General features: G+C 42.2%; 1 protein-coding gene and 1 long non-coding RNA gene across 9 annotated transcripts in view; one reads left to right on the top strand and one right to left on the bottom strand.

The window, feature by feature from the left end:
• LOC105470293 (CD86 molecule) overlaps positions 1 to 14,480 on the bottom strand; it is a 60,977-nt gene that overhangs the window by 13,990 nt on the left and 32,507 nt on the right. For 4 of the 8 annotated variants that reach the window (XM_024789280.2, XM_024789281.2, XM_024789279.2 and 1 more), the window contains exons 2-5: positions 13,533 to 13,582; positions 8,935 to 9,075; positions 2,674 to 3,009; positions 57 to 359 (exon numbers count right to left, since the gene is read on the bottom strand). In XM_024789280.2, the coding sequence (XP_024645048.1) occupies positions 57 to 359; positions 2,674 to 3,009; positions 8,935 to 9,075; positions 13,533 to 13,582 (830 nt within the window). The remainder of the gene's footprint in view (positions 1 to 56; positions 360 to 2,673; positions 3,010 to 8,934; positions 9,076 to 13,532; positions 13,583 to 14,480) is intronic. The other 4 variants (XM_011722132.2, XM_011722133.3, XM_011722131.3 and 1 more) reach the window with 1 other exon arrangement.
• LOC139362043 (uncharacterized) lies at positions 700 to 5,109 on the top strand. Its single transcript, XR_011620321.1, has 3 exons — positions 700 to 824; positions 2,167 to 2,274; positions 5,007 to 5,109. It is a non-coding gene; the product is annotated as an uncharacterized lncRNA (long non-coding RNA).

Raw genomic sequence — 14,480 nt, forward strand, 5'->3', positions numbered from 1 at the left:
TTAAGCATTTGTGTATAATACCTGCTGAAAGAAATAGTCTTGGAAAACATCTTTACCTATAGAGAAAGGTGAGGATAAAAGCTGTGTCTTGTCAGTTTCCAGAACACAGAAGATGGTCATGTTGCTCGTAACATCAGGGAATGAAACAGACAAGCTGATGGAAACGTCGTACAGTTCTGTGACATTATCTTGAGATTTCTGCATAACACCATCATACTCGATAGTTGAATTCTTGGTTCTTAGCAAAACACTCATCTTCTCAGGTTCTGGGTAACCGTGTATAGATGAGCAGGTCAAATTTATGTACATATTTTCTGTTATATTAGAAATTGGGACTATTTCAGGTTGACTGAAGTTAGCTGAAAGCACAAGAGAGATACAAAAAGTCAATCTTAAGATGCATCTAGGAGGGAATAGCAAATAACTGGGTGCTTGATCTGGGGCTCACTGGGGCATACCTGGGATGCCTAAATGTGACCCTTGGCCCAAGGTGAGTGCCACATAATGACTTCATGTTTATTTTGCAACAATAGAGTTTGGGGCCATGCTTATTTCCTGCTTATCCAAATCAAGGGGGTGCTAAGTGATAGGAGGGCTGTAATTGAGTCCCCAAATATTTATAATGAAGCCACTATTTCCAGGGAGTAAAGTCTTTGGAAGGAGAAGTGGGCTGACTCTAGGGCCCAGGTGTCCCATGGGACACATTCCAGCTCACCAGACTAAGAGAGCAGAAAGGGATTGAGCTGAAGTCTCACCAGGAACTGACAGTTCATGGTGCTGAGACGCCCTGGGTCATATCTTTCAGGAACCCAAGCAGGATTGTGGTAAGTGAGTGGGTGGGCATTTTGGAATTTGAAATTCAGAACACTGATTTTTGGCATGAGCACCAAAGCGTCTTCATAACATACTCTAAGATGAAGGCCAAATCCAGCTATTTTAGGGAAAAATACATGATCTTAATAAACACAGTGTTTCTCTTGCCTTTGTTTGCCATTCACACTTTTCTGGCTGTTCAGGATCACTGGCGTGGAGCCCCTAGATCTGTGTCATGTGCCTTCTGTCAGAAAAAAATCTCTTGTTCTTTTATAGTTACTAGGTAGTCTGCAGGTTCTACAAACTAATTTATAATTTAGTGTATTCTGACTAAAAGGTCTGCCATTTGCGTGTCATCTTTATAAGTTTTGCTGTATCGGTGTACTATTTGAGCACTCTTCTTGGACTTTATGTGGTCTGTAGAAGGTGAATTGCCAGACTGTTATTTAGCTTTATTAACAACATCTGTGAAATCACATGTTGCATAAGTTAGAGTTTTTCTAATATACATTAAAACAAATACAACATGGCTTTTCAAAATGCTTGTCTATCTGTGTCCCACCAAAAACATTTCCAGTGGTACCTGGCCACATTTTGAAAACACGGATTTAGCACTTGGTTAACTGCTCCCAAAGCCCTGCAGCCTAGTTTTAATCACACAGGGTTCAAAGGGAGCAGCTGTCCATTCTCTTTTTACTTTTGCTTCTGTTTTACTCTATGATTTTAGAATAGGTGTTGATCTGCCTTTCTAAGTTTCATCAAAAATTAACGTGGATCCAGTAATACCACACCTGGGTATTTCCTCTAGAGAACTGAGACCTCATGTTCACACAAAAACATGTACATGAATATTTACAGCAGCTCTGTTCATAAGAGCCCCAAACCAGAAACAACCCAATGTCTTTTGCTGAGTTGTATGGATCAACAATAAAATGCTACTCAGCAATAAAAAGGGACAAGCTTGATATGTGCAACAACCTGGGTGAATCTCAAAGGCACGCTAAACACAAGAAGCCAGTCTTAAAAGGTTATATACTGTATGGCTCCACTTATGTGACATTGTCAAAAAGACAAAACTATAGGATGCCCACCAAGGGTTATGAGTGCGGACAGAGTATGACTCTATAAAGGGATAGCCTGAGGGAAATTTTTGGGGTGACAGAAATGCTCTATGTCTTGTGGCGGTTACCTAATCTATACATGATCTATAAAATCAGTAGACAGTTTACTGTGTGATAGTTTTAAAAATATCTGTAGTGACATTTAGGCCTTCTGAGGTCTGGTGTAGTGGAGGAGCTGGTTTGTAAGTTTGTGGGTTATGTTTGTTGGGCTTTTTCCCCTTCTGTCTACCAGGCTCATGGTTGTGGCTGCAAACAACTCATAAGCAACCTAGACGAGGCTGAAGGGAAAACCCAAATGTGTCAGCTGTCCCCTTTGCTAGGAGCTCCAGGTAAAGATTTGGTAGGTGAAAAATCTTGGACCCAAGGAAAAAATGAATTGTGAGACATCTGAGGCCTTTACAGTTATATAAACTTTGTAATGGCCAAATTACCTATGGTTTTTACCATGGGTAATTAGCCATATTATCTTTGTTCAATTAGCTCTATTTTTTCCCCAAAGCAGATTTTTACTGATCCTTCAGAAGCAGACTATAAAAAGTACAAAAGTCTTTCAGTTCCCTACTCCCAGACTCTACACTCCCTTCAAATGCACTTCTCAGAAGTGGCTGTCCTCTGCCTTCTCTCTATAGACCCCCTTTTTCCCCTGGGCCCCTCAAGTCCTCCTCCAATGTTTCTCTAACTCATCTGCAGTCTCATCTGAGAAAGCTAAGAATCTGAACACACACCATTGACCACATACCAAGCACTGACAGTTCAGAATTCATCTGGTGGATGCGGATCATTCCTGTGGGCCTTTTGTGGTGGATGATACATTGATACAAGCCCTTGTCCTTGATCTGAAGGTTGTGAAGCCTCAGGGTCCAACTCTCCGGATCAAAACTTGTGCGGCCCATATACTTGGAATGAACGCTGTCAAATTTCTCTTTGCCTAAGTATACCTCATTCAGAACCAAGTTTTCCTGGTTCTGCCAAAATACTACTAGCTCACTCAGGCTTCGGTTTTGAGAGTTTGCAAACTGGCATGGCAGGTCTGCAGTCTCATTGAAATAAGCTTGAATCTTCAGGGGAGCAGCACCTATAAAGGAAGGTTAAGGATTAGGGAGGGAGAAATTCGAGGAAAGAGGAAGAAAACCTCCATTTCTCTTTATACAATACCCAGATACTACCTTATCAGTAATCATGCTGAAGAATTAGATATTAAGCTCTGGAACTGTGCACACATGCTTGGCCTCTGGAGATTAGGACCTTTGTCCTTGCTTCACTGCTGACTAAATGTGTGGCCTTGTACAAACTACAATCTTTATGAGCCTCAGCTTCCTCATCTGATTAATGAAGTGGTTGACTAAATGTTCTAAGGGTCTTTCTAGTACTGTGGTTCTGTGAATTTAAATCGTAGGACAGGGAAAAACCAGCAGAGGTAGACAACCCATTCACCCACCAGTTACCTTTCTATAACCTGAATTTTAGTTCTCATCACCATAGCTGTTACAGGTTCCATAACTTCTATACCATCACCAAAAGCTTTCCCCTCCCCTCCCTATCCACATATTCCTTGGTCTGCTATGGTGAAAAGGTTGCTGATAATGGCAATAAATTATAGCCCCCCTTTATAATACTTCATTAGTTGGGGAATCACATTGAGTAACATCTTTGAAATTCAAATAGCTCCCTTTAGAGAACTTCCCCTATGACTACTGCTCCCATGGCCAGCACTTCCAAGGATGTCAAAAGCTTTAGAAATGACTTCAAAAGTGAACCAAGGCTTTTATTTTCAGTGACCTCTCTGAGCTCTTTCAGAGATCAGAAAGAGAACTGGGCACATTTAATGGTTGCTTTGGGATTGTGGTGGTCAATGACCCTTTAAGGCACATGAATGAAATGCTGGAAGTGAATCATAGATGGGCAGGTGAGGATGTGCTTTGGGAGTATTGGGGAAACCCCAGGCACCACAAGCTTGCTGCTCCCAGGATGCACTGACCCTGGACAATTTTACAACCATAGAGATCAGTCTGGAAGAGTTCAGAGAAAGGATTTAGTCCTTGAGGGCACTTTGGGGTTTGTGGGAAGGATGTGGGCCACCCAACTACTTAAATGTGAATGATCACAGGGTTTGTGTAGGACCTTTTCTAGGTTACAGAATTACTTGAGACTTGGCCAAAAAAAAAAAAAAAAAAAAAAAAAAAAAAAAAAAATAAGCAGTGGTGGATGAGAAGTATGGGGGTGGAGAGTGGGAAGGCTATTTCTTACTTAATATTAAGTTAGATGCCACCTTGGAGAGGAAGTTAGTGTAAGTTCTAAATAAAATTTCATCATTCAGGATTTATGTGAAGGGATGTTGACACTGAGGAGGAAAGGGAGAAGATGGGTTGATGAGAGAGAGAAGAGGAGTCTCATTTGAAGAGTTCTTAGTGGGGGAGTAATTAAACTGATGTGCTTTCTCTTGAAAGAGGGACAAATAACAGTGACATGCACTTGTCAAACTAAACTGTGTACAGAATGGCCCAGTGAGGACACATAATCAAGGGGTTAGTGATGGACTTGAACTCTAAGGGAAGCAGACAGCAGGCATCAGTGGGAGTTTGCACAAATGTGAATCACTGCCTATTGCATTACACTCACTAGGACTCCATGAAGTACTTGAGGTATAAAATGCACCACCTATAGAGGATGCATACCTGTATTGGAGGGAGGAGGGAAAATCTATATGGGTACCCTGACAGTGAAAGGGAGACCTAAGGAAGATTTAGTGTGTTTATTAATCACCTTACAAGGCAAACCTGAGGCTTCTGCGTCTTCTTTGCTGAGCTCTTAATGTAATGCAAGAGTGCCACCTACTGTAAAAGCTTTTAGCACTGTCTCTGGGAAAATACTGGTTTTACTCTAAAATCATAACATTGACTGTTAATTGACAGATGACCTGATGGAGAAACCAAACACACAGTTAAAAATTCTGCCAGTTAAAAGTCAATATTATGTTATTACTCAGCTGTTAGTTGTGCCTTCTGGGCCTGGAAATGACTTCGTCTTTAGCTGCTTCTGTCTTCCTGATTTACATTTTTTTTTTTTTTTCAGTAGAGCCTCACAGTATCTTCTTTCCTTCCCATCCATTCTCTTCACTCACAGACCAGTCTAACTCCGCTGACTCAAGCCCCTCTTCCCAAAGATTACAACGACTTTCTCTTCCACTCATCGAGTGCTCTCTTCTTCACCTAGCAACTGAAAGCGTGATGTACGGACCAGTGACATTCACGTCACCTGTGGGCTGGTCTGAAACACGGAATCTCTGGCCCCACCCAAGACCTACTGATTCAGAACCTCCATTTTAACAAGAGCTAAAGTTTGAGCAGCTGCTGTAGAGAATCTCTGCCTCTGTCTTCAGAGTGGATCACAGAAAATGACAGGAAATAATTTTTTCCATCCATCCCTCCCCAGACTCCCTCTCCTCCCCATGGGGTGGAAATCATTCTGAAATCCATTCCGAGTGGAACTGAAAGTATTTTGCAATTTATACTCCATAGCACTTCACCAACCACTGGCTTCCATGCTCTCACACACAGTTAGGCATGCTAATCCTTTCTCTGACTAAATGGGGAAAGTTTGGCTCAAGGTCTGTGATCACCAAATGGCATTAGGCCTTCCATTTTATGACCCCAGACCTCAAGCCACCTAGCAACTGGACTTGCTGGGACTCCATAGGTGGGTAAGCATTGAGAATCTCTCCCTTCCCCAGCACTTGGGTAAGAGGAATGGTTGAAGTCTAGTTACGGGTTGCTATGATGTCAGGAACAAGTCACTCAAGAATCCAGCTAGATTCCTTCGTAATCAGCTGAAGGAATTTGTTTCAAAGGATAATTAAGGACTTCCTGAGCAATATACTCTACTGTTGGAATGCCACTCAAAAACTGTAATTTGCTAACCTTACGAAGTCTCTCACCCCACTGGGACTTCAGTCTTCCCTGGCTACTATCCCCAAATGCATACCTTATATATTTAAGAATTATCTCTTCTTATGTTCCTATGCTTATCTGTACTAAAAAAGTTTCCTTCTTTTACTAAACTTCCTCCAGAGTTTTATTTGGCCCTTTGGACGCCTCATTCCAATAATTACTACAAGGAAACTTTCCTACAACTTTAACCCCTTCATTGACTGTTTTCCCTGAGGTTATTATTTCAGTGAAATCTGGCTTCACCCAAAGGAAGCCACTTGCTCCTGCCCCAGCTACTGTTTGTTTTATCACACTTCATGGGGCCTTTGAGCAACACCCTCCCCTTTTGAGGTGTCTGACTCTCTCATTGCTTTTAGCTACTAAATTACTACCACCTTGCTCAGTGAGGATTTTGGCATTAGATGCAAGGTCTTGCTAACAATTTGGGTGACTTCTTTATGAATGAGTCTAACAAACTTGCCTCAAATTTCTTTGATCTTGTCAACTCCACAGGTCTTCACCCACAGACTATTTCAGCAGCTGCCCTCCACCCTCATATGACATAACCCTGAATCTTTTCACCTGGAGCAGCTCAGTCCCTAGAATCTTAATCTCAATATGCTAATCTCTGTCCACAACCTGCTGTTCATCCAGGTTTTGCTCTTGCTTACTCCTTCTACATCTGTTGTTCAACTTCATCAACACCTCAGCTTTATCCAGACCCTGTAGTGCAGTGTTTTCCACAAGAGCTCTTAGTGATAATGGAAATGCTCTGTCTCTGTGCTGAACAATATGATAACCACCAGCCCTTGTGGCTATTGAGCAATTGATACGTAGCTAGTATGACTGAGAAGCTGAATTTTTAATCTTATTTAATTTTAATTAATTGAAATTTAAGTCGTTACATATGGCTAGTGGTTATTATATTGGACAATGCAACAATAGTATATCTTTGTAATTATTCCTTGCCACAACTTCAATAAACACACCCCTTTGTCTCTATAAAATTTACCCTGGCGACACTCTACTTTTGGTCTACATATCTGTTCTTACAACTGGGCAACTGAGCAGTTCTAGAGGAAATTATTCAGTAGTGCAGACTGGTGACATTCCAAATCTGCAGTGTCCAGTCTCACTTCACTCGGCCTCCAGGCTGTTTGCCTGGTTCACCACCGTTACTTCAAACACAAACCCACCGCTGCTGCTTTTAGTTTCTCTTTCCCTTGGAGTCAAACTCCCTGAAAGAGTAAGCAGCAATTGCCGCCTTCACTCCCAAGCTCCCACCCCCACCTCTCTACTGAAATGCCCTGACAAAGATTGTTGCTGACTTCACACCATGGCCAAGGCTTGAGCTCTTTTCAGACCTCAACTCATTTGACCGCTGTGTCAAATGTAACAGTGTTGGCATCTCTCCTCATTGAAATGCTCTATTCTTTCCCAATCTCTGTTTTCCTCATTAATTTTCTCAAATCACTCTTTAATTTCGGTAACGTTGAGTGCATGTTCTTGGTCTTATTCTCCATACTTACCCTGGTTTTTCTCCTCTAGCCCCATGGATTCAACTGTCAAGTACAAGCTAATAGCGCCCAGGTGCTTATTGCCAACACATAACTTTCACTAGAGTTTCAGATACTTGTATCCAACTTCCTGCTGGATGTCTCTATCTAGATCGCAACAGGTACTCTCTTCCTCCCCTTCAGCCTTCCTCTCCTCTATCTCAGGGAATGCTTCCCTGTCTGGGAGTGGTTCCCAGACAAGCCTCTTATGTCTACAATCATCTAAATCATCTGTGTAACCAAGATGGATCATCTGTATACCCAAAATACCCAACAGAAGCTCTACACAAGTGTGTCTGAGGACATCTAGAACTACTACAGCCAGAGCTGAACTCCAATATGTTAAGAAAAGGGTGGAGGAGACCAACGTAATTGTCTTCTAACTCATCTGCCTGCTCCATCCTTGTCCCGGAGTCTAGTTTCTCAAGCCAAAATGATCCCTTAAAAATACAGCTCCAATCACATAATCCTCCTGTTCGGAAGCCTCTGATGCCTTCCCACCAAACTGAAAATTATACCAGATCCCTTCCCCTCACACTGAGAACTAGGGAAATGCAATTTAAACCTCAGTGAGAAACCATTCTTTTTGCCCATCTGATTGGCACATATTAAAAATCATCCTGGTAATACCCAGTGTCCGTGAGAGTGTTAGGAAAATGGGTCCTGTCATGTACTGCTGGTGAAATTCTAAACTGGTACAACCTTTTTGGAGGACAGTTGGTAATATGTAAGAAAATTAATTATGGGCTTAAGCATTGACTTAGTAATTCCGTTTCTTAAGAATTCATTCTACAAAAGATACATGTGCACGAAATTAGAGGTATACTGATATTCATTGTTTATAAGAACAATACACTGGAAATAAGTTAAATGGTTTAACAAATAATGATGCATCCATATAAAGTAATGCCATGTAGCTGTGAAACAAAGCTATAGGGCAGTACACTATTATAACTAAGAGTATGGATTCTGGACAGTGTGAGTTCAATCTCAGCTCAACTACTCACTGCCTGTGTTACTATAGGCAAATTACTTAACTCCCCAGTGTCTCAATTTCCTCTTGTGAAAAACAGGAACAATAATGGCACCTACCTCATAGGTTTGTTGTGAGGATTAAAGAAATGAATATTCGAGTTAGCACTGGAGCAAATACTGGCCTGTGGTAAGCATTAATTGAGTTACTTGTTTTTGTTTATTTATTTTTAACATTATTAATGATAGAGAACAATGTCTGTCAACATAAAATCAATAATTTATAGATAAATTTGCTCCAAAAAGTTTTTAAATAAGTATATTTAGGATACTTAAAAAGATATTTGAAGTAACATCAAAAAGTACAAAACATTATAAAACGTAAAAATAGGCCATGCCTATAATCCCAGGAGTTTAAGAAGCTGAGATGAGATAATCACTTTAAAAAGGTTCAAGACCATCCTGGGCAACAAAACGAGATCCCGTCTCTAAAAACAAAAACAAACAAACAAAAAAAACTAGCCAGGCATGGTGGCATGCACTTACAGTCCCAGCTATTCCAGTGGCTGAGGCAGAAACATCTCTTGAGCCTGGGAATTAGAGGCTGCAGTAAGCTTTGATGGCACCACTGCACTCCTCTAGCCGGAGTGACAGAGTTTTTTGCTTCCATACATGTCAACAGGACTTCTGGGGACAAAATACCAGGTTACATATTTTGGAAATGGTGTTAAAACTCCCCTCTCATAAAGGAAAAATAAGCCACAGACTCTCAAACACTTGCTCCTTCCAAAAAAAAATGTCTACTTGCCTTGGGAGCCTCTCTGTTCCATACCAATTTCACTCTTGCTCCCAAACAACCCTATACACATCCTATTCAGTGATTGTCTTTCACTAAATCAACTTCTCTGATTGCTCATTTTCTCTGGAACCCACTAAAAGCCCTACTGAAACAATCAACTAATTTGAGGGTAAGATACTCCCTACTAAACAACATACATCTATTTTTAAAAACACTGAAATGGTGGCTTAACATAAGGGGGTGAATCCAATAGAACTATTAGGCTCCATGACAATTCTTTGGGAATGATAGGTCTCAGCTGTCTGTTCACCTCCAGGTGATGGTTTTAATGAGGGCTATCAACAACAGCAGGAAATGGGAGTCAAAAGTAACCATCCACGCAGATATCTGCAAAAATCTGGGAGGAAAACAGTGGACCTTTCCACAGGAATAAGGGTTTGAGCCAATCTTGCGTAAATCTTAAAGTGGGCTGGGCACTGTGGCTCACGCCTATAATCCCAGCACTTTGGGGAGGCCGAGTTGGGCAGATCACCTGAGGTCAGGAGTTCGAGACTAGCATGGCCAACATGGTGAAATCCCATCTCTTCTAAAAATACAACACTTAGCTGGGTGTGGTAGGTGTCTGTAATCCCAGCTACTTGGGAGGCTGAGGCAAGAGAATTGCTTGAACCCGGGAGGTGGAGGTTGCCATGAGTTAAGATCATGCCATTGCACTTCAGCCTGGGTGACAGAGTGAGACTCTGTCTCAAAAAAAAAAAAAAAAAAAAAATCTTAAAGTGAAGAAATATTCCAACTACCACTCCAGGTACATGAAATTAACTAGAGGTATTGTTCAAGAGAAGTGAGAAGCCCTAGGACCCAGAGAATCCTCAGACCAAAAGAGAGCAGCTACCAAAACTCAAACTGGAAAGATACTTCCTTCTGATGTGGGAGCTACTGATTTTTCGAAAACCTCTCTGGCTCCAGCCTAACAGTGTGATGCAGGTGCCAGGACAGTGGCAAACAGAGCTTGAAAGTTAGAGGTGCCTCTGCAAGTGGCACTAGAAATTCCTTTCGCTTTATAAATACAGGGCACAAACTGTAACTTAATTCTGCAAGGCCACGGGTGCCCATTTCAGTCTTAAACTCCCATCCAATTTTACCCTCAAGAGCAGGGGTGGCAAATACTACTGTGTCAAATTTCCATGACAGAGGACACAACATATAAGGGAACGAAAAGTGAAACAGAATTGCCTCACTGTATTGCTGTTTCTATGACATGAAATGAATTATTCAGCTCTACATTTTGGGGGTGGATTATTTGGGCCAATTGCATCTCCTTTCTCCCTTTGGATGCCTGCCCTGTGGCTAGGTCACTGTTCACCAGCCCAGTAAGCAGAGGTGTGCCCTGAGAAGAAAGGCAGATAGAATTCAAATGGAATTTTTCCTTTTTTTAAAGAAGAATAGAATCAGATTTGTTGTTGCTTTTCATCGTGTGTGAATTAATTGGCAATGTTATTTTCTAATCTGATGTCATGGGCTTTCCATTATTTCTTTAAATTTGCACTGCCAAAAATATAGTCACTTATTCTCTCACCACCATAAAACTTAAACGGTTACCATTTGAAGTTGTTGTTTTCAATATTAATAACTCTTTTCTCAGGAGCTAAGAAATTTCTAAGAAGTGTCAACAGCAAGTCAAGGGCAAAAGTGACAGCTGAACTCAGTTTTCATAGAGTGTCTTGGCTTTACTTTCTCACTTTCAGTGTGCAGAGTCAGAAAAGTTGGTGGGAGATGGTGTTCCAGTTTAGTGTTTTCTGGAAATGTGTTTCCAGGACATTTTTCTTCCTTCTCTCCCAGATCTTAAGAGCTGGGCTGGTCACTTTGATGAGAAGGGCTTGGGCCCAAGCTCTTGGGTCAACTGAGGTGTCAGCTGCAGGTGATGGGGAGGATGCACTGGATGAACATGGATGAGGTGGAAGCTGTGTTATCCACCAAAGCTGTTCAGGCCCCATGGGAGAAGTCTTACCACTTATTCATGGTTTACCATGAGAGTTAGGGTAAGAGTCAAGTGAACAAATGCGAAATCTACATTGCTGTGTGTGAATCCAAGCTCTGCCACTTAGTAGCTATATCGATCTTGGGTAAACTACTTCACCTCTCTGGTCTTTAGTGTCCACATTTTAAAATGGGAAATAATAACAAGATCTAAAGCAGAAAGTTATTGTGAGGCTTAAACAAGTTAATATTTATGAGGTACTTAGAACAGTACCAGGCACAAAGTAAGGGGTATATATGTATATATATACAGTCATGTACTGCACAGCCACATTTTAGTCATATACAATGATGGTCCCATAAGATTATAACACCATATTTTTACTGTATCTTTTCTATGCTTAGATATGTTCAGATACACAAAAACTTACCATTGTGTTATAGCCGCCTACAGTATTTAGCACAGCAACATGCTGTGCAGGCTTGTAGTCTAGGAGCAATAGGCTGTGCCAGGTGGCCTAGGTATGGAGCAGGCTATGCTATCTAGTTTTGTGTAAGGACACTCTATGATGATTACACTATGACAAAATCGCCTAACAATGTGTTTCTCAGCATGTACCCCTGTTGTTAAATGATTCATGACTTTGTGTATATATGCATTTGTCAAATAAATAAAATAAGTCATGTGCGGTGGCTGATGCATATAATTCTAGCACTTGGGGAGGCTGAGGTGGGATAATTGCTGGAGCCCAGATAATCGAGGTCACAGTAAGCTGTGACTGTGCCACTGTACTCCAGCCTGGGTGACAGAGAGAGATGCTGTCTCAAAAAAATAATAAATAAATAAATAAATAAGAAGTTGGATGAGAAGGGAATCTTATTGGATAATGTTCTCTACAGTCTTGTCTTCTTGCCTTGCTCTCTGACACACGCATACCTCCCACCTCCCCAGGAGCTAAGGTAGCAGGTCATGGACCCTGGGGGTTGGAAGCGGCTGTTGTTACCTAAGTCAGTGAACAGCTGGCACATCTACAGACCTCACACTCAAGGACTCCACAAGCTAAGCAGAAAACAGAAATCCCAAAAGGCTTATTCCAGCGAGCATGGATCTGAGGGACCATCTCTTTGTAGTTCCCTGACTCCTCATCACCCACAGCAGACATGGGAACAGTGGCCGAGGGCATGGTGTGTGGTTATCTTGAGGAGGTGAACTCATGGCTGGTGGCCTGTGGGTGCTGTAGCCAAACTTCAGGCTCAGTTCACCTCCCTGTCTTAGTGGGGTGGCTTCCCTCTCAGACCTGCAGGTGGAGAGAAGGAGCAGCAGGAAGAGGTGGGCCAGGAGTAACTACAAGACACTGAGTCACAGGATACATGGCAGGGACCGCAGCCAACCCCTGTTTACAGATGAAGAAACTGAAACTCAAAGTGGAACAGTAAACAGGGAAGATCTGAGTTTTGTGAGGCTGGATGCTGTTAAAATTTTGAGGGGAGGCGGTGGATAGTTAAGAAAAAGAATGTAGAATTCAAATACGAAATGCCCCTGACTGCTAACACCACCAGATAGGAGGAGAATGGCATGGAGGGAAAAGTTGCAGAGGAAGGAGACAGTGGTCATAACTCATTGTGGTTAAAATATCTTACTTACTCAAATTTTACCAAGGCATAAGACATGTGACCACAGTGCTAGAGGGCCCTTCACAGGGTCTTGAGGGGGATTTAGAAAGGGTTGTGCAAATGGAGGGCTCTGAAGCTTCAGCTTCATTAGGCTCCACTGTGAATCAGCTGACACAATTAGCTGACGATCCATAGTTGTCAGGAAGCTGTGGCAACCATGATGTATGTGCATAGGCTATAGGGAAGGGAGTGAGAAAGGGTAGGGAAGGGAGTGAGAGAAGGTAGGGAAGGCAGGGACGTGAAAACCAGTGCTCTGTATGAAGGGAGACTTTTGGAATTCCATCAGTTGTTTCCTAGGAGCCTGAGAAAGACAGAAACAGGGTCAGAAAAGACTAGAAGAGAATATGTGTTGAGCAAAAGAGTCAAGTCTCAGGGGCCTCAGTGCAGCAGCCTTCCCCTATCCCCATGGGATAGGCCAGGCTACCCCACTGTGAGCATCTAGACTCACTGATGTGAGACTGCGGAGGCGGAAGAAGCACATGGCAGGAGAGCTCCATCCCAGCTACCTGCCATCAGCTGCTCTCAATCATAACACTTCCTTCTTCTCCAGGAAAGTCTTTTTTGCATGTGGTCTTGTACAACGCTCAGTAGAAAGTGAGTAAAACCCACCAAGTCTCAGGCCTGGGCTTGCAGTGGTCAGACTCATCAGGAGACAGTAGGATTCCAGGACTTAACAAAGCTGAAAGGTTCTTACCAGAGAGCAGGAAGGCCATCACAAAGAGAGTGTTACTCAGTCCCATAGTGCTAGAGTCAAAAAAGAAAAGGTAAAACTTGATTAGAAAAGGAAACTGAAAACCGATGTTCACCAAAACATGACCTAGAAGTGGAGGTTGGGATTCACTTGGGTTCTTGGGTGTGCAGAGACAATGCCAGGGGTTCATCAAAGCCATTTCCTTTTGCTCTTAGCCTAGATAGGTCACATTTCCCAACCTCCCCTGCAGTTAGATAGGCCATGAGACTGCCTTCTAGCCAATGGAATTGTGGGCAGAAAAGATGTTTCTTCCAGATCTGGCTGCTAAATCTCCTCTCTCGCCTCTCTCTCCTGCCTTCTTAGCAGCAGGGGATCCAGAGGAAATGTCCAAGGGCCTAGAAAATAGCAAAGTCTTACAATGGAAGGGACCTGGTTTGCTTAATAAACTAGTAAAGCAGCTCTCTTTACACCTCTCCCACAACTGATCTACATTGGATTGTGATATTGGCAAAAAATAAAATTTGGGAGATTGATTATTGCAGTAGCTAGCATTATTTATCTTGACCAACACAACAGGCACCATGGAGGCAATTGGAGAGTATTGTATTTAATCTTAGAAATCAGCCTTCCTTTTGTTTTCCTGTGGTTCTCAAACTTGACTGTGAGTAAAAATCACCTGGAGAGTTTCCTGGGCCTCATCCACAGAAAGTCTGGCTTAGTAGGTTGCGATGAAACCCAATAATTTTTATGTTTAACAACATAAGGTGATGATAATGCTGCCGGCCCAAGGACCACGCTTTGAGAGCAATTCACTTAATCTACATGATGAAGCCAAGAAAAAGGATATGCTTTACTTTATAACCTCTACCTTCTTTCTTCCTCCCCTCCTCCCTCCTTCACCACCCACGCACTTACCCTAACTAGCACCAAGAAGGCTGCTTAGTGGCCTAT

This window comes from Macaca nemestrina, chromosome 2 (assembly GCF_043159975.1).
Source record: "Macaca nemestrina isolate mMacNem1 chromosome 2, mMacNem.hap1, whole genome shotgun sequence".
NCBI classification, from domain to species: domain Eukaryota; kingdom Metazoa; phylum Chordata; class Mammalia; order Primates; family Cercopithecidae; genus Macaca; species Macaca nemestrina.